General features: G+C 41.2%; 1 protein-coding gene across 2 annotated transcripts in view; it reads right to left on the bottom strand.

The window, feature by feature from the left end:
- Positions 1-3817: 3817 nt before the first annotated feature.
- adgrl1a (adhesion G protein-coupled receptor L1a) overlaps positions 3818-24316 on the bottom strand; it is a 145194-nt gene continuing 124695 nt past the window's right edge. For both annotated transcript variants that reach the window (XM_041778195.1, XM_041778194.1), the window contains exons 14-26: positions 23711-23833; positions 22645-22853; positions 20888-21061; positions 20112-20321; positions 19394-19614; positions 19027-19093; positions 18807-18898; positions 18480-18648; positions 16367-16522; positions 15133-15229; positions 9041-9163; positions 6162-6179; positions 3818-6032 (exon numbers count right to left, since the gene is read on the bottom strand). In XM_041778195.1, the coding sequence (XP_041634129.1) occupies positions 5107-6032; positions 6162-6179; positions 9041-9163; positions 15133-15229; positions 16367-16522; positions 18480-18648; positions 18807-18898; positions 19027-19093; positions 19394-19614; positions 20112-20321; positions 20888-21061; positions 22645-22853; positions 23711-23833 (2585 nt within the window). In that variant the 3' untranslated portion in view covers positions 3818-5106. The remainder of the gene's footprint in view (positions 6033-6161; positions 6180-9040; positions 9164-15132; positions 15230-16366; positions 16523-18479; positions 18649-18806; positions 18899-19026; positions 19094-19393; positions 19615-20111; positions 20322-20887; positions 21062-22644; positions 22854-23710; positions 23834-24316) is intronic.

The following is a 24316-nucleotide window of genomic DNA, read 5'->3' as shown; positions in this document are numbered from 1 at the left end:
CAAAAATGATTTAAATAACAAGAATAAATGGTGGCAAATCCTTGTAATCCCACTCCCCTTATCTGTCTTTAACCCCCTATCTCTCTTTCAGCCCCAGGAGCCTCAGCTAAAAGCAGTCCTTTGGGTTCCTTTCAGAAGTGGGACAGTGAGGCACTAGCCAAATGTCACACTGCAGCGGATGCATCTATTTTCTGCTCACGTTCAGCCCACACATCCTCTGTTTCACTCGGCGCAGGTTTACGAGGGAGACCGTCAAAAGAAGAAAAAAGTAAACCTTGCATGAATAAATCATTGTGAATAAATATTCCAAAAACATACATAAAACTGATAAATAAACCATCACAAACACCTATAAATATAACACAGAAGAAAGCAAACTCTTAGATTTTTTTTAAAGGTCAGACAGATTTCAGCTGAATGAAGGGAGCCTCATGAGCGGCTTCCTCTTGACAGCTAATTTCTCAAATGTATCGCTTGCATAAGGTGGCATATTGGAAACATATTTCTGCCCATCGGTCAACCCAGCTTGTCATTTTCATAGTATGTGGTTATCTTGCGTCTCCCAAGGCTGATTTCTTCCATCCTCCTTGTACCTGAACGCCATTGAAAAGTACATCCATCTCAGATGGAGAAGTAATAGCAGCTCATTTAGATGAGGGTCCACCTTCTCTAACATGCATCGAAGTCACAAAAGCCTTTTACATTTGTGTGCACATGGACTTATGCATGGCTATCACACACACTTAGAATACTGGACAAAGTCATTCTTACATACAGTGCCATGAAAACTATTTCCCCCTTCCTAGTTTCTTATTTTTTTTTTTTGCATATTTTTGACATTTCAACGTTTCAGATCAAACACACTTTGAAACTAGACAAGCAGTCAGAGAGCGCAGACCTCCGCCATCAGCCCTATCTCCCAATAGTGAAAAATCCTTTAACGACATTCCTGGATCCAGACGATGATCTAATTCGCCGATTACTCCCTCCCCGGTGGGGTGGAGACACGGTGAGGCAAAGCATTGGCTTCGTTATGTGTGGAAGTCATGGCAGAGGTTGAATATTCCTCTAGTCCTCCCATTATTGTGAGTATTCTCGCTACAGTTTGCTGTCTTTCTCTCTGTTACACTCCGACTCGTCTCCTTGACCGGGCATGTGTCTTTAAACTCTATAAATTCCAGAACTTTGAATAAGTTACTCATGTCCGCCATCTCCTGGTGTAAAGTGGTAACAGCGCAGACCTCTGCCATTAGCCCTATCTCCCAATATTACAGAATCCTTTTAAAAATTCTTGGATCAGACAGTGATCCGGATCAGTCCCAAAATCGAATCAGTTCTTCCTTATGCCATTTCTGACATTTCCTGAAAATTTCATGAAAATCCGTCTGACTTTTTGAGTTATGTTGCTAAAAAACGAACAAACAAATGAACAAACAAATGAACAAACAAATGAACAAACCCACCCGATCACATAACCTCCTTGGCGGAGGTAATTATACAAAGATAACCCCAGTAAATGCAAAATGCAGTTTTTAACTGATGACTTAATTACCTCAGGAACCTAATAACTGGTTCTGCTTCCCTTGCAAGCAAGCATTTTGCAGTTACTGGCAGTGAATTGTCAAATCACTGAGGAGGAATTTTGGCCCACTTTTCTTTGCAGAAAATTCAGTTCAATTCACATTAGAGAGTTTTCGAGCATGAACTGCCTGTTTAAGGTCATGCCACAGCATCTCAATCAGATTGTACTCTTGCCTTTGACTGCACCACTCTAAAACCTTCATTTTGTCTTTTTTAAGCCATTCAGAGACAGGCTGGTGTGTATTGGATCCTTGTCTGTAACATAACTTGCGTGCGCTTTTACTGACGGTCGGACATTCTCCTTCAGAGTTTCCTGCTACAGAGAAGAATTCACTATTCCATCAATTACGACAGGTTGTCCAGGTCCTGAAGCAGCAAAGCAGCCCCAGACCATCACACTATCTCCACCATGTTAGACTGCTGGTACAATGTTGTTTTATTTTGAAATGCTGCGTTAGTTTAACTCTAGAAGTAATGGGACACACGCCTTCCAAGAAGTTCTGCTTTTGTCTCATCAGTCCACAGATTATTTCCAAAAGTATTGGGGATCATCAAGATTTCTTTTTTTTTTTTTTTTTTTTTTTTGGCAAAAATGGGACAAGCTGTTGTGCTCCTTTTGGTTGGCAGTGGTTTTGGCCTTTGATGCCATTTTTGTCCAGTCTCTTTCTTATTGTTATATCATGAACACTGACCTTTACTGAGTCAAGTGAGTCCTGCAGGTCTTAAGATGTTCTGGGTTCTTTTATGACCTCCTAGATGATTCGTCAATTCGTCCTTGGAGTCATTTTGAGAGGCATCTGGCTGCAGACCTTTATGGTGGGGCAGGAAGTGACGTACTAACCTTAGTTTTTCCTTAGTTTGTGTTGTGTTATTTTTAATTTTATCCCCTTAACCCTAACCTTCATGGTTTGTGTGCTTAAACCTAACCCTCTAGGGTTTTCTTTATATTTTGGTGTGTTAAATCCAAATTTATCCCCCTCAGTAAATTATTATTCATTAAATTCTGCTGTTGTGAAAAATAGACACTTATTGTAACCTCTGACAGTGAGCAGAAAATAAACGTTATTCAAGAGGTCAATGTTAGAGGTCTGCAAGCAGCCTCTTGGGAATTGTGGCAGGAAAGGTTCACCACTGTCCCAAGTTTTCTCCATTTGTGGATAATGGTGCTCCCCTTGGTTCAATGGAGTCCCAAGCCTTAGAAATGACTTTGTTTCCAGACTGATAAATGTCAGTAACTTAGTTTCTCAGTTGTTCTTGACTTTCTTTACATTGTGCATGATTTTTAAGATCTTTTAGCTCACTTTACTGTGTCAGACAGTTTCTATTCAAGGGATTCCTTAACTCAACAGGACTGTTGTTGTAATCAGGCCTGGGCAAGGCTGTTGAAACGGAACTCAGTTTTCCAAATAAACATGGTTAATCACAATCAACAAAGGTGGGGGGATTACCTTTTCACATAAGGCCAGGTAGGTTTGGATGGCTTTTTCCCATGATAAACGAAATCATTTATAAACTGTATTTACTCAGGTTATCTTTTTCATATCAAAACTTGTTCTGATTATCAAACACATTTCAGACAATTATGCAAAATAAAAGAAAATATAAGGGGGGCAAATACTCTTTCACAGCACTGTACACAGAGAAAATAAACGGTCACATTAGAATCTATAGTTGTGCTATGACCATTAAGAAACAGCAGTATGCAATTCTTTTGCTGGTAAAACAATGGTCATTACCATTAATGCCTGAACTCGTACTGTAAGAATGTTATCTAGTTATATCTTCCAAATAAAACATGAACAAACCAAATTATTTAATGGATGCTGTGGTTCACCCACAATGCTTTATCATGCCTGTGAGGCACAGGATGACATTTGAAAATATCTATCTCCCTTGCCCCCACACCTCCCACCCCCTCCCTGGCCGCCTCTGGCAATCCCACCCGGGAATGTCAAAGGTTGAACATGAACAACATGTAACAGATTATATTACATAAAACTGTGCCAGTTTGTTCTTTCTTTCAATTTTCATTTGTATAGATAAAATCTACAACACATCGTAATCTGTCTCTCTGCCTATCTTTCTCTCTCCCCATTGGATCACCAGGGATTTTACAGTAAATTGCACAGTGCAGGGGCACATGAGTGAGAGATCAAGCCACAGGAAGAGGGGAGGGGGGATAAAGTGTATCATTCAGGTCACAAACTCCAAAACATTTTATTTTTCTCATGTCGGTCTGTTGCAGTACAAGAAGTCATTTTTCATAGTATTTGTTATGTTTTGTTGCTTTTGATCATCTGGTGTCTCTATTTACATAGTAGGAATAAAGTAGATTCATGTGTGGTTCCTATGTACACATTTATACCAATTGTATCAACCAGTGCGTTTGCGACGTTTACAGTCTTGCTTGTCACAACAGCACACAGGAAACAAGTCCACTTCGACTGACTAGGCTCTATCAGCAAAGTACAAGGGGAGGGGGCGACACCTGTTCACTCTGCAGGCCCCCAAAGGATGCAGAAAAGTCAACAAATTTAATACTCTCATCAAAACAATAGCAAGGCAGTCATTTAACTTTTCAAATGCCTAAAGCAAACAACCAGACAGAACAGTGGAGAGGATTGGCCAGTCTTTTGGATGCAGGTTCTCCTCCTGCGGAGGGGTGGTGCAGGGTCTCCTCAGTCTGCGTCTCTGCCTCTACTCCACTTTTGTTCATCGTCGTTGATTCACAGCAAGAGAAAATGAAGGCAACTACACTGAATCAGCTCCCACTGCCTGCTTGGAACAAAAGCTCTTGCTCCCTTTTACTTACATGGAGTACTGTTTTCACTTTTGATGTTCAGTAATGAGCACTTCTGGATGAGTGAGTGTCTGTATGTGTGATATGTGCATGTGTTTGCCTTGTGAATGTTCTAGTTTCTGTTCTGGCTCAATAAAGATATTTTTGGCAACAGTGAAGAGCTTTCTGTGAGACATTTTTTTAGGTTATAATTGTGTACTAAAGTCCCTGTCTCCACAGTTAACTACTCCTATCAAATGAAGACTCCAAAAACACCAATGGGTGGTACGAAAAGGAAATGAGACAAAATATAAAATGATATTCTCATCTCCGCAGGCAGGTCTGAAGAGAAATTACATAAAAAACTTTAACAAAGTTTGTAAGTTTTAAAATATTTGAAGGTAAAGGGGGTGGATCGGTACATTCAGAGTGCTGGACTTGGCCTTAGGGTACCAATGGAACTGGGGAGGGCTGGGGACAGAGAAAGGCGCTGAATGCTCTGCTGAAAAACATCCATCACTCATCTCCATAAGATGGGAGGAGGGTTAAAACAAAGGCTGATTCTGCAGAGTCAGCCACAACTCCCCCCTGAAGGTCACTCTGTTTGCTCATGTGTTAGTTAAATAAAAGTCAGAGAAAGAAGGCAACCAAACAAGCAGAAAGTGGAGAGAGGCGAGAACGAGGCGGGCTAAGAGGCAGCTCTGGCCGTCACATTAGAGTCTCAGACTTAGTCCATCAGGCTCCAGTCACAGGCTGGTGACCAGCTGCATCTGTCCGTCTCCCTCACTATGTGCGGGCTCCTGAGCCACGTGTCCCTCCCCACTTGGTCTCCGTTGTTGAGCCTGGTAGAAGGTCTGCATTGGGGCCCCCCTAGAGCCCAGGGCAGGCCTCCCAGAGCTGTAGTACAACTCCTCAGGGGGCTGCGCCGAGCGAGGCACCACCTCCAGGGGCTCAGGACTGCTGTCTGGGTAAGGTGAGTCTCGCAGGTTGGTGATGCTGGTGTACAGGGAGTCACGGGCAGGTGAGTCTGGTGCTCTGTTGCCTCCCTGCCCACTGTTACTCTGGCCACTATGTCCGCTGTTTCCGATGCTCTCCGTGAGATCGGCAGTGTAGCTCTCGGACTCCTCAGGGTCACTTTGGTAGAGGACTGACTGGGCACGTTGTAACAGCAGTGGTTCCTCTAGAGCTTTATAAAGCAGCTCCACATCCTGTGGCGTGCGCTGCCTCCCCTCTCTCAGAAAGTCTTCGTCTTCATCCATACTCATGGATGGCTCTGGGCCAGCCCCTGTTGTCCCCTGACCGACCCCACCATGTGGGCGTCCCCTGGCCAGGCTGCCACACCCTCTGTCCCCTCCCTCACCTCCGCCTCCTCCACTTCCTCCTCCTCCTACACCACCTCTCAGGTTGTTGTGCACAAGCTCAGAGATGATCATTTTCTCAAAGGCAGCAGCGTCAGAGAGGTTTCGTCGGATGCCTCCACCTCCCATTGCCTCTGATCCCCGGGCGTTGAAGAGGGCAGGGGGACTGTCTCCGCCTCCACCACCAAGGAAGTCACAGCTGCCTCCACCTCCTCCCCCTGGGCCACTGCGGAGGGAGTAGCTGTTGTTGAAGTTACCATTCAAGGGCAGAGTTTCCATCCCACAGGGGTCGCGGGCATTGGATAACGTGCTTTCTGGACCCAAACAAAAACAGAATAAAAACAGAGCACAGAGAGTTTTGGCATTAGTATTACCATTAAACCATATTCAACTGAGAAAAAGAATAGATGTAAGGTGGTACAGTGGAGCTGAAATATACTTACTCGGGTCGCGGAAGGTTCCTGTGCGTACCACAGAAAGACATGTGGAGTGAATAAAATGAGAAGAAGAAGTCAGTGAGTTCTTTAATGATGCAGCATTAACTTGATGTATTCATTTTCAGGACAACTCAAAGGGGAGCTATTAACAGAAAAAATTTCCTGTCCATCCACCCCTTTCCTTTTCTCTTTATCTTCCAGACTCTCATATCCAACTTTCAAACTCCTACCACATACAGAAACACGCACAAAGTCACATTAAGTCTGATTTATGCAGAGTTGCTCCTGTTGTTTGACATCATATTCCTCCAACATTTACATCCAAGCCACAGCAAATACTGTAGGTGCTTATTTACTACTGTCAGAGATACCTAGATACATACATAATTCATACAAATCCTCGTACAGTAGCAGTAATGTTTACTTTTACGACTTCCCTTCAGCACACCAAAGGTGTGTTTTTTCACCCAAATTAACATTACATAGAAGAGCAAATGCTAAAGCTACCCAAAAACTGAAGAGCCTGCTCATTTTTTAAATCTAATGTGTAGTATGACTTTAATCAACTTTCTTCTTCACTGGTGCCGTGGGTAATTAGACATTCTAATGAAGTGCTCTCTCTCTCTACTTCCTCTCCCACTCTCTTCTAAAAATGTCTTGGCTGCCAGGCCTGTAGCCATCAGGCTTGACGTATTGTGCGAGGAGGCTTTAAAATATTTAACAGAAACGCCGCTTTAAATTTCAGTCCACAGACACGGGGCCTGATACTCTGCAGGAGCTCACTCGGGCACGGCCTCAGATGCAGACAATGTTAGGTCTCTCTTACCGAGTCATTGTAAGAACTGAGGGGGAGGAATTAACAGAATATGTCTACTTCTGCAGTTTCAAACATGCAAATAGTGGTGTAGGAACATGCAAATGGAACACCTCAGCCTTTATACTATTTAACCCTTTATAGGGTAAAGAACCATACATGGTCACTTCGGTCCACTTCCTTTGTGGCCTCCCCCCAGCTCTGTGTGATACAGGAGAACCAGGATGATTTTTCTCAGCCAATCAGTGGAGATCATTCAACATCATGGAAAGTGACATAACAACATCAGACCAATTAGCAGTGGCCCAGAGTGTCTCAGACTTCCTGTTCCCTTCGGAATATGAAAAATGCAGTTTACATTCCTTTGAGTCCCAGACAAATGCAAGACTACCTGGATGCAGCTGAGGACCTCCACCCCATACCGAAAGTCAGAAATTTGCTGCCATATCTTGTCTTCCAATACCGGAAGACGCTTGAACTGGATGCCTTTATTGTTGTTTCCTCTGTGTGTTGCCGCCATATTAATATAGGCGAGTCCGCCACATAAGGAAATAGAGTGGTGCAGTCGTGACGTAATTTTGTAGGCAAACCTGGAAGCTTGCATAGCATGGGTTCCCTTGGCATCGAGTTTATGGGATTTTTCAATGAGTTTTTGGATTATTGCTGAAATAAGATCTGTGTCCAATAAAAGTTTATAAAACTTACACATTTTGTTCATTAAGATAATCTTCATAAATTGATAATAGATATAATAGAGTCTTCCTGACAAACGCTGTAGTCCTTGTTAGCTGTTTTTCAGCAACTGCCTTTATTATGAAAAACACACAATTCAAAGGTGGTGCACGTTTCCGATGTACTTTATGTTGTAGGATAAAACGTTAAACTCTCAAGCTTGTAATGATAAGAAATCCTGTGGAGCAGACAAAAATGCATATGGGCATATTATGTCTGTGCTTAGTGTTGCCACAGGGTTTTGAAAAATTAAAGCGTGATAATTGGGTAAATTTTCTAATTCATATAAATTTCAAGATATAAATACTAAAATAGGTGTGATTTTTGTTTAGCTGTATAACCCTGTAACATTTTTATTATACTGTGAGCCTTATTTACACTTAAATATAATATCTGTGATTTTTTAAAATGTTTTTCTGGTCGAATTATAAAGAAACAAAAAGGGTATAAAAAGTGAAATATATGATTTTAGTCCATTTTTCAACAGTATAACAGTGTTGTTAAATGGCATAAATCATTTTTTCATTTTCATTATGAGCCACCATGGCAGGTCTAAATCTAAAGACGACCTAACCATGTCTTGTTAAACGAATATTTTGTATTTATATAACTTTTTAATGTGCAAGTCAATACAAATTAGACACTATATGTGTTTGTTTTCCATTATTAGAGTCTTAATATGCTTAATGGATTTTTTTTTCCATAAACTGGCAGGAAACCATATATGGTTGACCTTGATTTTCACCTTAATTTTTTTTTTACATAAGTGACAAAAGTAAATATCCTGTATATAATAATGATAAAAAATATTAATATATAATATTCTGAGGCTTGAATTTTAAATTTACAAGTATTTCAATGGGTGAACTATAACTTGTACTGAGAGGGAAGCAAGTGCACACACACACAGTGAGTGCTCACACCTAACTGACCCGTTTCGCTCAGACTGTCCCTCTCCTAAAGACTGTCTGATCCCCTCTTGCGTCAAACTCCTTTTTCTGCCTGTGAAAGGAAAAGTGTCCCCAACATTTCTGGCAGTCACAGCTGTAGCTAAACTTCTCATCAATTCGTGGCTGTTCTCATGAAGATTCAAGATCTGACCAGATGGCTGGTTGGGCTGTAGGCACTGTTTGGCTCTGTTCTGCTCAGCCTAGTGAATCCGTCTGACAGCTACATAGTCAAACAAAACAACACACAAACAGGCGCATGCATGCACGCATACACAAATGTGTGAGCACTAAAAAACCTCTAGTGGATGTTTGTGTATACCACGTCAAAATACTGACAGAGGATGCAGGGTGTATAAAAACACAGACGGGAGCTTTAATGAGGAGCTAACCGGTAGAGTTGAAGACGCCAGGTGAAGGCGGGGTGAAACTCTCAGCCAGCAGAGTGTTGTACGGAGAGGTACCAGTGCGAGTCTGTAACACCGGGTTTGTCAAAAGGTGGTTGCCCATGGTTGCTGCAAGACACAAACATTTCAAGAATGAACGTCGTCGTAAATGGGCTTTTATCTCTCCATTCAAATGCATGCAACGCAAGCAGAAGCAGAAACACTGAATAGGTGTAACATTTTGAATTTCACATTCCTCGACTCAGTAATAACATCTGGACTCATAAAAATATTTACTGTTTATTCAGATGGGGTTATTTTGGTTATGCCGTTTCTTTATGGAGTAATGCATTTCACAGTGTTCTCCTCAATGTTTATGCCTCCTGATTGTAACTTTTGAGTAAAAATACAATTGCAGGCGAAAGGTTCTGTTTGGAGCATTGCCGTTCATTTTTTTTCTTTGGCTCCTGACAATGTAGTCAGATGGAGGAGAACAGTAATGCATGCCATTATGTAGTCTAGGGGTGCAGCCATTGAGACACAGTTAATTTCCCAGTGAAATGTGAATGCCACTACAAGACAAATATAATTCAAAGAAATGGCACACTGAGAATGTTGTATAATGCCCATGTATGGCTCCAGCCTGAGGCAAGTCGAACAGAAATGCCATGAAATTAAAAATAGGACAGCATGACGGAGAGTAGTCTAAGGCAAAGTGCAACCTTCAGGTCTCACGCCGAACGTTCATCACACAGCAAGGGAGCAGGGGATTCTAAAAAAAATAAAAATAAAATATGCACTCATACAGCTTTTTATTTGTCATTTTCCCTCCTCTCACACGTCCCCTGTCCATCTTTCTGGCATGCCAAACACCCCCCCCTTCCCTCAATTCTCTGGCTCATTTTGCTGTGTCTTGACTCAACCACATTTTCTCAGTTCCTCACGCCAGATTTTTAACAAACACCACCAAATTAGTTTGGATTAGCAGTCTGTGTATACCTCATAGGAATATCCTGCAGAAAATTAAGGGAACTAGCTTAAAGTGGGGAGAGAAAGTAGGGCAAGGGGAATCAGGGGAGGCTGTGTTTGAGAGATTGTGTGTGCTACACGCCTTGTCTTCCGGACACATTACTATTGTCAGGAAGAGATTGTGGTTCATAAAGAAGTGAAGCGGAGAAATCAAAGAGATCTGCGATGCAAGTGATAACAGCGCTGCGTCTCTTCTCCAGATTTGGCCTCTTTAATTACTCCTCCATGATAGCGCCTCTCTCTATGACTCTCTTTTCCTCTGCCTCCCTCCTGCGCTCCACTTCGTCTTTCACTTTCTGCCAACTAACAAACTTTTCCTCAGAAGCACTGAAAATAAAGGCTTCACAGCACAGTTGCTCGTGTTTGACAGCATAACATGGAATGATCCACATTGTGTCTCCACCAGGCCTGGTGATCACTCTATCGTGACGATAAAAACCCTAGAAACCGACCTGCCCAAACACAAACTAAGACAGCCCTCACACAAGCTCACACTCACACACACACACACCTCATCCAAACTCGTAGCACTCTTCTTCCTCACCCCCTGCCTTGATCCTGTCACTCTCCTCAATTAGAATAATTACCCCCTGTTCGCTCACACGCTAATCAGTTCATTAAAAAGAAAATGGATGAAATTAGCATAGAGAGTGACGGCTGATTTAGCAACAGCCTCTGTGTCATCATCAACACCATCCCCTCCCTCCTCGACCCCCCCCCCACCTCCACATCCGAAACCTGAGCCAACCTTGATGACGTCCATGTCACTGATGGCTGCGGCTGTGACGCCACCAGTTGCAGAGGCTGAGACGATCAGTGACTTCACAAGCAGTTGACAAATCTTAAATTACAGCCAATTCAGGTGCTGTGTGAAGTTCAGAGAGGACTGCATGAGTCACTGCGTTTAGACAAGAAGATAGATGTTTGCATGTGATCAACACAGCGCAGCTATGAAAGGCAGAGCAGATCAAACTGGCAATTAGCCTGCAGATGTGATGAACACACTATAAGTAATTGTGCTATGATGGTAGTATCAGTATCACAGCACACGCATGTCTAGGATTGTTTTACTAGATGACATCACATCACCCTGACTTTAGCTTCCTCACATTTTTCTCATTAGTTTTTGAGTCAGTTCTAAGATTTTACTTTTAAAACATGTATGGGTCTAGCTCCAAGCTGCATAACAGATCTACTAACCACTTCTTAGCCCCTCCATGTAGCCTGAGATACTCAGGTTGAGCCGGCTGGTCATCATAAGTTAATGCTTAAACTGACGGATATCACGTTTTTTCCCTCAGGGTCCTTCGGCTTGAGAAGGACCTGCCTGAGGAGCAGAGACGTGCAGAATCAGTTACTTCTTTTAAATCACACTTTTATAAACTTGCTTTTATGTGGTGTTGTCTTCTTACTGCTTCTTTTTACTTGTATTGGACTATGTTATTTCTTTGCTGCTTTATTTTATAAATATTCAGAGTTTCACTGATTTCTTTTTAGGCCTTTATGTTAATCTTTTTTACTGTCCTAAAGTTGCTGTTTTGGTTGTTTCCATTTTTATTTCTCTTATCTCAATTGATAGATTCTACATGCAGTATTATAGCTTTCAACACTTCTTAAAGTTTTTAATTCTTCTTCTTTCTATAATTTTAATCTGTACATGATTTGATGTGAGCTTTTATGTCTTTTGCTGATTTATCTCCTTTAATTTTTATTTATTGTTGCTTCTCAATTAATCTTTGTTTGCACAGTGTCAATTCATAACCAAAGTTATCACAAGACACTTTATAAAGGGGGCAGGTCTAGACCATACTCTCTGTTCTGGCCGATTATAAGAGGCTAGTGTTAATCATTAATTTAATATCAATACCTATACCTATACCCTATCATAATAAAGACCAGCATTAATCACCATGAGCATAGCACTAGCAGTGCTCCCCTATTATAGGGCAGGACTGTCCAGCAGACCTCTGCTGAAGCTGTGCTGGGTTGGAACGGGTTAATAGGAGGGTAGGGGTGGGAGAAAAGCAGGAAGAAGAGAGGGATAAGAGAAACAACAAAACAACTAATGAGGGACAAATTTATTGCAGTTGTGACCAAATCTTATCTCCCATTTTGTAGGATATTGCTATAACTCCATTGATGAATATGTGAAGAATTAGCAGTAACAGCTTTAATTGATAGAAAACAGATGTGACAGAAAACAGAAAGAACTGACTAAAAGTAATGACTTGCTATAACGTAGTAAGGTTTATTGACTTAAAGTAGACTACAACACACAGCCAATTCAGACTGGGTGTTTTCCTGCACATACTGACTCTATCACTGATTGATTTTCATTTTGGCATGCATGTTGTCACGTCAGGGCTTTCAGATTGCCTGCCTGAGTGCCACCTCTCATGCGCCTGATATGCATATCTCCTGATACCAATCTAGAGACTAGAAGGCTTGCTTTTTTTCCAAAAGCTGTGTGCATATCTCTGCCAAAACAGAGAGGAAAATAATAAATTGCAAATCCACCTCATTTACACAGAATGTTTGTATTAGGAAATTCCCCTGGCTGAAGTAACTCGTAAGGAGATTTATTGAAATAAAACTTATACTGGAAAATATGGGGGGCAATTTTTCCAGAAATACAAACATTTTCCTCCAAAATATCCAAATTAACTCTTTTTTTTAAAGTTTATTTACTACCAGCCGCCATCAGAATTGGAGCAACAACACAAATACAATTCTGCTGGAGTAATACTTAAACCACAACCACTTCTTGAGTTCTGATTTAGCTGCCATCACATGACTCTCAAACTAGAGCTGGCTAAGAAACAAGAGAGGTGAATGACTTTTCATTTTCTAATATTGAATAAAATGTTACTGTTATATTTATTTCAGATCATTGCTGTAATGGTTGATCTCCTGTGTTCTTTTATTTAGGTGATTTTCTGTGTTCTTTAGTTGTCCATCCATCCATCTATCACTATTCTCTCACTCAGGCTTTTATTTTGAAAAGTTTATGTTTACAGTCACGTGACTGTCCCCTTTCGCTTCTTTACATCCTTGTTTGAAACCCAAACACGACCAAACAACATTTAACAAGATTTAAACATTTTTCAAATTTCGTTACCTTGTTTTACCATTCTAATTCAAAAACCAAAAAGGGAAAAATGGCGACCATTGTTTTTTTTGTTTTTTTTGTTTCTGTCCAGAAATGAAAAACGTGTGAAGCTCGCCATTTTCTTGACTCCCATACGGTCTTATGCCCTTTAAAAATAAATGATACTTTGGTACCCTGTCTCTCTCTCTCACACTACAGACTGTTTGGTGAGGGCAGGAGCACTGGGCAGTCATGGCTGCAGCTCGTTAGGAGTTGCAGCTTGAGCTAATCTTTGATAATCAAGACCCCCCCCCATGTTTAAATTTCAGACACCAGAGTATACTACAGCTTCCAGTGTGGTAACCTGGCTGCTCTCCAACCTTTGAATCAAATGATTTTTCAGTAAGTATATTTGCCTCATCTAACTCCTTTTTGTCCTTCTCTTTTGCATTGCCTTTGTCTCTCTGCCAGTGCTTCTGCCAATCACCAGCCAATACACTGGCTTTTACACTGTTGTTGTCAATAAACTCCTTTAACCTCACTACTTCACCTCGTGCTCTGCTTCTGGGTCCTTGTCATATGTTTGTCAAGCCAAAAAAAACTTCATTTGTTGTCCCTCACTTATCAGGCAGCAGAAAGAGAATGATCTAGTTACAGTTAAATAGCTCTATAAAAAGTGCTGCCGTTTTCTATCTGGAGAAAAACTGGTCCTTGATGGGTCAGAAAAATTTCTATATGGAATGAACACTTTATTGAGTAAAAACAGTTCTGTAATAAGTAAACTATATTCTGCACTCCTCTGTATTGAGGACAATTGCTGTAGAGATTTCATTGTGTTTGTTATGGAGTGCATCATCATCATTTACAGTCAAATAAAAACACTTTTATAAAGAAAAAATAACTGTTGGCAGGGCAAATTTTACTCTATAAAGACTGAATATTATATTTTTCAGACTGCAATTTTATTTAAGTACAGTTTTCTAAGGTAATTTTACTGTGTATGAAGAAAACAAGACTTTGACAGAAGAAAGACAGAGCTGACACACAGAAACCCATGTGACCAGTCTGAAATTGGCATGAAAATTTGAAAAGGTAAAAAAAAAAGAAAGAAACAAAAGGTGGAACTGTGACTAAAATGTACAGGCATATTCATCCAAACACAATATTTAAAAAAAGCTGTAAAAATGACATATTCATGGCATTATTCGTGCAAAATATTGCGAGTGGCTACAACACAGTATGTTGTGCCACTGGATATCTGTCTCAATCCAACTGCTTTTATATTTGATTAAATAACTAACTAGATAGATAAATAATGTGCAAATCAGGCAAAAAGATCCATGTTCTCCAATGAGTCACAATTTCACAGCGAGCTGCAACAAACCGAGGAAGTATGGGGAGTGCTTTGTCCACTGACACTCAATAAATTTGTTTTAAGATGTGGTCAAGCGGCCACATTAACTCTTTCTAAAAGTCGAACTGGTCTTGCTGCCTTTAGATCAAAATACACTTAAATCAGCCTTATTTAATCAACAGGAACAAGTAAACAGTAATGACACGCCCACGCACATATACTAATTACAGAGTTTTTGAGCTAAATGTATTTCTGCTAAGTGCTTTCAGTGACCAGAGTCTGCCACTGAACCCCTCCACCCACCCTCCAGCCTCCAACCATATGTTATTCAATTTTAGCTCCATGTATTGCTTCTAACTGCTATTTGCTGCCTGGACCACCAACTGCGAGGCAATCTGAATCATTACTTAACCTTTATACTCGAGGCATGTGAACACATATTTCATAATGCTGCTTCCTGTCATATGTGCACATTTAACACTGAATAACAGTGATTTGCTTTGGCTCGGTCCACTGTTTTCCCAGGCTTCTGTTTGCTTGTGTACATGGCATCTTTGTGTTTGTGTGCATTAAACCATGAATAACTTAACGGAGGGGAAGGAGAGCAGAGACAGAAGGAGGCCTCACCACGGTTGAGTGTCGGGGTACTATTGATATCTCCCGCCATGAAAGAAGATTCCGTCTGCTTCCGAACCGTGTCGTTCCACATCCTGCGGATCCGACTCTGGAAGAGGGAGCACAGCGTAGCACGGTGAGTGGCAGCAAACAGACAACAAGTTAAATATAGATACACGGCGGGTAGACTTTGCTACTCAGTGGGGCTGCTGTAATCAAAACTGTAGGGCTCGCTCTAATCCGCGAGGAACAATAGACGAACACAGCAGACAAAGAGATAGAGGCGGTAGGTGAAGAGGCGCACAGCTATGTCATGTAATCAAGAGAGGGGGTAATAAACTCCAGATGAGTAAGACACGATTGCAGTAGCTGATACAGTTGTTATTGTGTCTCATTAAAGAGTGGGAGAGTTTGTTTGTTGTTTGTGAGGACTTTCTGTCATTGTGTGTCTTTGCCAATTGCGCATATGCCATCATGCTAAGTATTTCTGGATGTCTGCTATGGTGCCTGTGTCTATATATAGCATGTGGACTTCAAAGAATATCTTTATTAATGAGTCATCTCATCCAGTAAGCACAGCACCGCCACAACTTGATAGAAACATAAAAGTAAAATTTTCACAAAGAGAAGAACATGCTGGCTGATTAGACCAGATTTGCAAAAGGATATGTCCAATGAACATGACATGATGTAGCTTACTTTAGTACTGCTCTGTCACTGATAACCAAATGCATTGTAACACCATTGTTCTGGATGTTGCACATCTTTTTGTCTTTGTTAAAGAAAAAGAAAAAGGACTATGGGCTTAAAGTAGTTGAATAAGTACATTTTAAGTGCTCAGCCAAGTAATCAGTGAGTCATTGGTATTGATCAGTAATCAAACCCCCACAGATCCACTCATGTACTTCACAGTCTTACATAACAGACCTTTTCAGCAGAGGGAAAATATACAAGCTTGGATAGGAAATTTCCCTTGTTTCCTTGGTTATTTATTACATTTGACACTGTTCTAAAAAAAAAATCAGATGTTATCAAGAGATTCATTTGACCCAAGGAAATGGATTTTCATTTCATTCCACTAAAAACAAGTGAAATCATGTTCCTGCACAGGCAGATTAACTTTTGTTTGTTCATAGAAAAAAACATTTTAAATCTCAACAGAGGTCTGATTGATGTGTAAAGATGAACAAAGGTACTGCTTTTGAGTGTGCAGTCGTTTAAATGTGTGGGTCTCCCCCCCCCCCACCTGTCTGTGGGCCGCTGCGTGGCGAGCTTGGCTGCCGCTGTAGTAGCGGTTGTTGGCACGCAGACCCGAGTTCTTCAGGGAGCCGTGGGAGCTGGTGGTGGAGGTGCGGCTGCAGCAGTAGGAGTGACGCAGACACTTACTGTACTCCTTATGGACCTGTAAAAAAAAAAGAAATAACAACAATGGCACAGTGGGTACGTTTTAGAGACACTCATAAACACAAACACTTAGTTTAAATAGCCCTAACTCAATGTGGAGCAAGAGAGGCTTTTAAGACATGGCAACAGCAACATGTTCTTACTCCCATATCATTCAAAGCAAATATGCTGATTATACACAAGACACACACATCCATATATCCATCAATGCAACCATCCCTTATTGCTTTTTTAAGGGGATATTTTGGTGTTTTGAAGTTGGGTTGTATGAGGTACTTGGCAAAAGTAGCAGCCTTAGCCTCCAAAGATTTCAGTTTCATTGCCCCTTTAAGCATGATGCGCTTGGAGAAACTATGTTGTACAGCACTACAGATGGGTATAGCTGCTGTTTGTAATTTAGCAAGTTTAAGGTAAGAATACAGCAACAAACAACCATTTCTGAGGCATTCTCTTTTTCATTCAAAAAGTTTCTGTGTTTTTTTTAACTATTTTGAACTGCAAGTGTCGCAACGAGAGAGAAGGAAGCAGCAGGGGTCATGTAGATAGAGCACTCTATCTAAATGACTTGTACTTAGAACAACATGAGATCAATTTTCTTTTTTAACCTGCCAATAAACTGGATGAAAAAAACTGACCCAGTGTGCTTCACCTCCTGCAGGATTAACTTTCACTTTGATGCATTGGACGCTAATTGTCTGTGATATGTTCCTTTTTTAGCTTTATGGTACAGAGAGAGGTAGAGGGTCTTGTTTAACTTTGTGCTTCACATTTTTGTCTGTAAATTTTTTACCAGTTTTATCTAAGCATAGTCTTTTACTGGGCCTTATTTTCTGTATTTATTTTAATGCATAATTCAATGTATGCATTTTTGCAGTTTTATAAAAAATATCATTAAAAGGGATTTTTACATAAATGAAAATAAAAGTGACGCTCTGCAATTCTTAGAGGATTTTAAGTTAGCTGGCTGTCTAGCTCTGAACATTGGCTACTCATAGTGGGGACAATACAGAGACTTTAGTGGAGACTGGTTTGTAGGAGAGATTCCAAATTACCTGGTGGTATAGGTGTGCAAACTGTGAGCCCATGCCCACAAACACAAAGAACAACGGTTGTCACACATAGGACTTTTTCAGAACATTTCTGATTGAGGATAGTGACTCACAGACGCCTGCAGCCTGCATCACTCCCCATCCCCTGGAACTGGGCTTCCCTGTCTTACTAAATGCTGTTTTTTTCACTGACCTAATTAGACAAGCTAGAGTTGGCATGATATGTTTACTTTATGAAAACAATGTGTCAGTGGTTGAAGTGCAAAACTGACCTAAACTAACTAATTTTAGTTTAGTTGACCAGCTGACCAGATACACTGAAGCGGAAGAGCATGCAACCAGTAGCCAAAGCTCACATTGCAAAATAGTGCCAAACATAGATGCTTTCTGGGTGAAAAAGAAATTGGTTCAAACATTTTTGACACAGCGTTGGTTGAGCCAACATGTTTTTTTTTGCCCCATTTTTACTCAAAACTTGCTAAATCATGTGAGAAATCATGAAGATCAGGAGAGCCACATCCATTAAGCCACATTCATGTCCTGAGAGGGGCATAGTCAGGGGCGGAGTCAGGCAGCTCTTTAACATTTAAAGCTACAGACACAGAAACACCTTGTTCTGAGCAGGGCTGAAACAGAGGACTTATTAGATATACAAAAATCTCATACTTGAGTGTTTTCTTCAGCAACAAACTTCACAGGCATGCTTTGGTGACCTCTGAGACCAATATAAACTTGTCTTAAAAGGGTAAAATATGTGACCTCAAAAAAAAGCAATGCTCATTGAAATCTCTGGAGGGTAATGCCACAATCATTGCCAAGTACTATATACAACCCAACTTCAAAAATACCGTAACATCCCTTTAAGCTTTTTCACAATGACATCTCTTTAAAGATTTGCTTTATTACCTTCTTCTGCAGGGCACAGTGGAAGATAAAGATGAACATGCCCTGGAAGGCGTTGAAGGTGGTGAACAAGTACGCCATGATGACAGTATTCTCATTGATAAATAGGAGGCCGAAAGCCCATGTGAGCCCCAACAGGAAGAGCAGAGCGATAGCTCCCAGAGCCCAAGACCTGAGGAGATGGACGAAGAAAATAATGACTTTATATGCAGAGGAAATGAACCAAGAGAGATACATCTGATGGTGTGATTTACTTTTCATTAACTCACGTCTCCTGAATAACCAAACACACACTTCGGTCAAGGCTTCCATTGATTTATATGAACTCACTTAATGTTATCCAGACGGCTGGAGTCAGGTTTGAGTGCTGAAGAGTTGCGAATCATCTTGTGCAAAGTAATCATGAGGAAAATGAGGTTGAGCTAAGGAAAGAGGATGCAAAGAATCAAATCAAAATGAAGGATTGATCATTGACAAATAAAACTTCAGGTTTTTATGGTGAAATCAGAATTCAGAAGGGAACAACAGTTTCTGACAGTAAAGCTCATACCATAATAACAAATGAAACGGGTCCAATGAAGCTCCAGATGAAGTAGTTATCCACTCGCAGCCAGCATCTGGAGTGGCACAGAGGAGAACAGAGAGTTACACACCGCTGAGCTCACGAACAAACATGCACATTCAGACACGAGCACGCACATAAACGTATCCATGCACACATGCACTGTTTCTCTGTCTCAGCGGATTATCTTATGAGGGCTAATCATCAGGCTTTGGCTAAGTGTGTTCAGAAAAGCCAGTCCGCGGGGAGGTGTAGGAGCTGGTCGCACAGCAGTGCATATTACATTTCCAGCTGGGGGAATAGCATAATCCTACTTCTCAATCTGCAGGTGCAAAAGGCCTGTCTTCACACTTACGCTTTCTTGGTCCCATAGCTCCTGTAGTCTATGGCTGCAGAGATGCCCACCACCAGTGCGGGGAAGCAGTAGCCGCACAGATAGTAGTACTTTTTGCGGGAGTACTCGCTCTCAAAGACCTCCACCAGCATGAGATAGAGCTGCACACCCTCCAGACACATCCAGGAGAAGGCAGCCAAGAAGAAGAAATGCAGAAGGCCAGCAAAGATGGGACAGGCAATCTGAGGAGAGCAGCAAGAGATAGAGAGGAGAAGAAGAGAAGGAGAATAGTAAGATGAAAGTGGATCAAGACATTTAACTGAGCGAAAAGCAGAAAAGGAAAGAGAAGAGTCTCTGTCTGGTAATTCTGGCCATTCACTGAGGAAAACGGAAAAGCTGCCCCCCTGGGTGACTGGATCAGTACAAATTATTGAGTGGCAATTCTTTACTCAGTGCAGTTCATGTTTGTAGAGATGAATAGGCCTTAAATCTGTATTTCACAGTCACCATTTGATAAAAAAGCCTGTCAATACTGTTGTGCTGTCATTTTCATAACTGTTAAAGCTGCAAACCTAACAAATTCTTGTGCCTCAGTTTCACAAGGGGGACAAATGTGACTTAAAAAGGAGGGGAGCGGCTACAGTGCTTTTTAAAGGGCGGTAAAACTGGGGTAATGTAGTTCCTTACAATTTTATCACAAGTGAGAACATCCTTGGCAGTTATCAGGCAGCACACTCACATGATATTCAGTCTTGTCGATGCCGATGAGGAAGAGCAGCTCAGCGATGAACAGGTTGATGCAGAGGTTCTTGTGGATGGTGTTACGGTCGGTCTGCAGACCTCGCAGGAAGCAGAAAGTGGAGATGCAGATGGCCAGACACACCAGGGAGATGACAATCCCCACCCAGGTGATCACAAACAGGATCAGTTCGTGCATTCGTCCCTGGTACTGGGGTTGCCATGAACAGGGAACAAAAGTGGGGGCGTTGAGAGTGTGGGAGAAAAAAAATAGGGGAAAGCAGAATCAGACAAATTGAGAGGAAAAAATATGGGACAAGACAGCGGGGAGAAAAGGAGTACAGAGATAGATGGGAGATGGGAGAACATGGGAAGGTGGAAACAAAAGAGGGAGAGATAGAACAGGGGGAGGGGAGAGGAAGAATAGAATTGCTTTACTTAATATTTGTAAATATATGCAAGGAGCTAAAGTGTAGAGACAAGAGACAAGACGTCCTGGAAAAAAAAAAACATGACATTCAAATTCATGTGAATGTCAGCTAGAAGTAGCAGGACATGAATTTGTAAGCATGTGCCTCCCTGAATGTGGGAGTGAAAGAGGGAAAAGAGAAAATTCAAAACAAAGGGCTTGTCAGCCTTGAGAGGATACATTAATGTGTGTGTGTGAGGGTGTGTGACTGAGAGTGAGCGAAAGCTAATGTTCGCACGACTGAACGTCTGCATAAATTACGGGGATTCCATTTTAACCGTGAATGCGCCCCGCCCTTATTTACTCACATCGGGCTCATGGTGAGCCATGAGCACGGCGAAGTTGGTGAGGTGGCTGCAGGAGCAGGTGGTGTGAGTGTTGTTGGTGTCCAGCAGTCTGCAGCCCTGTGACGACCACTGGCCTGTCATGGAGCGCTCAGAGTAGTTCCAGAAGGAGCAGTTTGGAGTGTAGTAATTCTCCATCTGCAGGAAGGGGAAAACAAAAGAGAGAATGAGTCAATTGGAGTGACTGTGTCAGAATAAATTCAAGGACTTTTATGGAGCAAGGAACCATATATGGTCACTTTGGTTGACCTCCCTCATGGTCCAGTCGTTGACCTCCCTCCCCCCAACTATACAGTAGAACCAGAATCCCATCATCCAACCAATCAGCAGTGGCCTAGAGCATCTCAAACTTCCTGTTTCCTCCAGAACTTGAAAATGCTGTTTATATCTATCTATCTATCTATCTATCTATCTATCTATCTATCTATCTATCTATTTGTGGTTTATTTAGGTTTTTTATGGAATTATAAGATAAAAAAAATTGTATAAATTGTGAACTATATGTGATTTGATTATATGTGATTGAACAGCTTTATTATACATAAAATTACATAAATCTGGTTTAATTTTTATTTTGACCCTTGTCACTGCTAAAATACACTTAGTTATTCAATATTTGTGATAATAAACCATGTCCTGTTGGAATTATACAATAAAAGTGAGGGTTTCACTATTACTTATACCAAGGGTTCAAACTTTTCAGCCCGCGACCCCCAAAATAAAGGTGACAGAGACCAAGGACCCCCACTGTTCCTGAAGGTGGTTGAACAGCCATGAACATTCAAGAATAGTTGTGTGTAGACTAGGCTGTCCATAAGGAGGGATAATGGGGGGAGGTCTCTGGGAAACAGCCAAACTGGGGCCCATGGAGCTCAGCAAAACCATGGTCCATTGTGAAAGTATGTTGTGAAAAACATATTCTATATCTGACCTGAATAATAACCACTCTTATCAACAAACAAATAACTTTATTTATTCAATTAGTCTTCTTTAAACAAAATCAATTTTGTTAAAAACGTAATCAAAATGGGTTAAAACTTCCTAAAATTGGTTAATAATGGCAAAAATGGCGGAAAAGTGGGTGAAATTGGATTTTTAAAGAACATAAATGGTTAAAAGTGGCAAAAATTAGATAATAAAGGGAAAAACAGGCACAAATTGGTAAATGGGGATTAAAAAGTGGCTGAAATGGTTTTAAAGTGCAAAAAATGGTGGAAATTAGGTAGAATGGTATGGAAATTTGATATAAACTGGCAAAAATAAGTTAATTGCGGTTAAAATGTACAAAAAGTGGTGTAAAAAGTGGTTGATAGAGGCAATAATGGGTCAACAACAGGCAGAAAGTGGCAAGAATTAAGTGGCATAAACAGGCAGAAAAAGATGATGGAAAGGGTTTAAAATGGACAAGAATGGGTTTTAGGTAGCAAATATGTGCTAAGATTCCAAATTGGTGTTAAAAAGTGATGAAAAAGGGTTAACATTTGGTAAAATTTGTGTAAAGAGGCAACAGTGTGATTTAGAAAATATTATGTTTTATAAGGCCTCTCGTGATCTCCAAGGGGGTCCCGACCCCAAGGTTGAGAATCACTGACTTATACAATATTCTGAAGTGAAAAAAGTAAAGAAGCCTTTGGGATGTCCACTAACAATATTCTACAGTTTAAATTTTGAATTTCAATGAACATCCTATAGAGGGTTGAGGGTGAGGGTTAGAGAGGCACCTGTAGGTGTTTGAGTGTGAAGACCACTGGCTCGGTGAGAAACACTCTGTTGGACTCTTTGTTGATGGAGGCAGCAATCACATGGGAGTTAACGGCCAGGCGCTTCTTATCGTGGCTTGGCCCGTCCACCTCCATTTTTACTGTGGCATTCTCAGTGGAGAGGAAGGAACCCAAGTTTTTGTAAAGGATAAACACCACCTTGACTTGTCCTGCATATTAAGAGAAGATAACATTGAAACAAAGGAAAAATAAATGAAAGAGAAGCCAAAAATAGGCAGATTTCAAATTAAGGGCGTATACAGACAATAAAGGGGGAGGGAGAGGAAAAAAAAGACCAAATACAGAAATGGGGGCATAATATGGTAATGGTGGTGAGAGTGACAGAGATAGAGAGTGGGGAGTGACAGGGCGAGCGAGAGGGAGACAGAGAGAGAGAGTTAGTGAAGGTTAGAATGATGGTAAGGACCGTTTCATTTTGACTGGTGGAAGAGAGTGAGATTTAATGTGGAGGGCAATGGAACATTCATCCCTCAAGCATTCACAGATCTCTTATTATTCCATATGAATATTTCATGTGCGTTTGTTTCAATCATTCTAATCTCGTTCCCACTGCAAAGCTGAGCGGAGACAGAAAACAGAAAAGGGTACGGGATGAGGGGGCCATGGAGGGAGGAGGGGAAAAGATGGGGGGGGTTAAAACAAGAGAGATGAGAGAGGGGGATAAGATGGCGTGGAGACGGAGCGAGGGAATGGAATGGGGATGAGAGAAGAGAGGGAGTGCTGAGATTGCTCTGTCAGACTGGGGCCGATTGTAATCTACACGCCTCCCCAGCTATTCTATTAAGACTGCTGTTAAGAAACCATCAAGAAAAGAAATTGTCTCAGCACTTTTGTTAATCTGATTAGCCTATTATTATGAACCAATAACTTAGTCAACTGCATGCAGATTGTTTTAAGCTCCCTTGAAAATGCAAATGGAAACATAAGAGTGGGTTGAGCAGGACAGTGTAATTTTTTTCAGGCCGTTGGGTAGTGATGGGATGGGGGTGGAGTGAGGGCTGCTGACCGTTGCGACTGTACTGTTTGATAGTGGTAGCTGATAGCTGGATGGTGCTGTCACTGGCATAGTTCTGTGGGAAGGACAAATTCTGCAGGTCCATCTCTGTGTTCAGAACATGCACCTCCAGATCTGATGGTGAAAACACAGCACAGAAATAAAGTATCAAATGTTTTGTGTTGACCCTATAAAAAAGAAAACACCCATGTCATAACTTTAAAGTATACAGTACCTTTAAAAGGCATTCACACCCTTGGATGTTTAACCCTATTACTAATTTAAAAAAATCAATCATGGACAATATTATTTGGCTTTTTTGACAGAAAAAAAATGTCAAAGGAAAAAGAGATTTCAATAAAGTAACAATTAAACAAAAACATGTGAAGTAAAACAAGTGAATGCAAAAGTATTCACTCCCTTCAAGTCAGCATTTAGATGCACCTTTGGCTGCAATCACAGCACTGAGCCTGGATAGGTTTCATTCAGGCTTGCAAATCCGGACACTGCAACTTTACTCCATTCTTCTTTGCAAAACTGCTCAAGCTCTCTCAGGTTGCACAGGGATTGGGAGTGAACAGCAAGTTCAGCCACAAATTCTTTATAGGACTGAGTACT

The sequence above is a fragment of the Cheilinus undulatus genome, linkage group 21 (genome assembly GCF_018320785.1).
Source record: "Cheilinus undulatus linkage group 21, ASM1832078v1, whole genome shotgun sequence".
NCBI classification, from domain to species: domain Eukaryota; kingdom Metazoa; phylum Chordata; class Actinopteri; order Labriformes; family Labridae; genus Cheilinus; species Cheilinus undulatus.
Note: the sequence above shows the minus strand (reverse complement) of the source record. Positions and strands in the feature narration are given on the sequence as shown.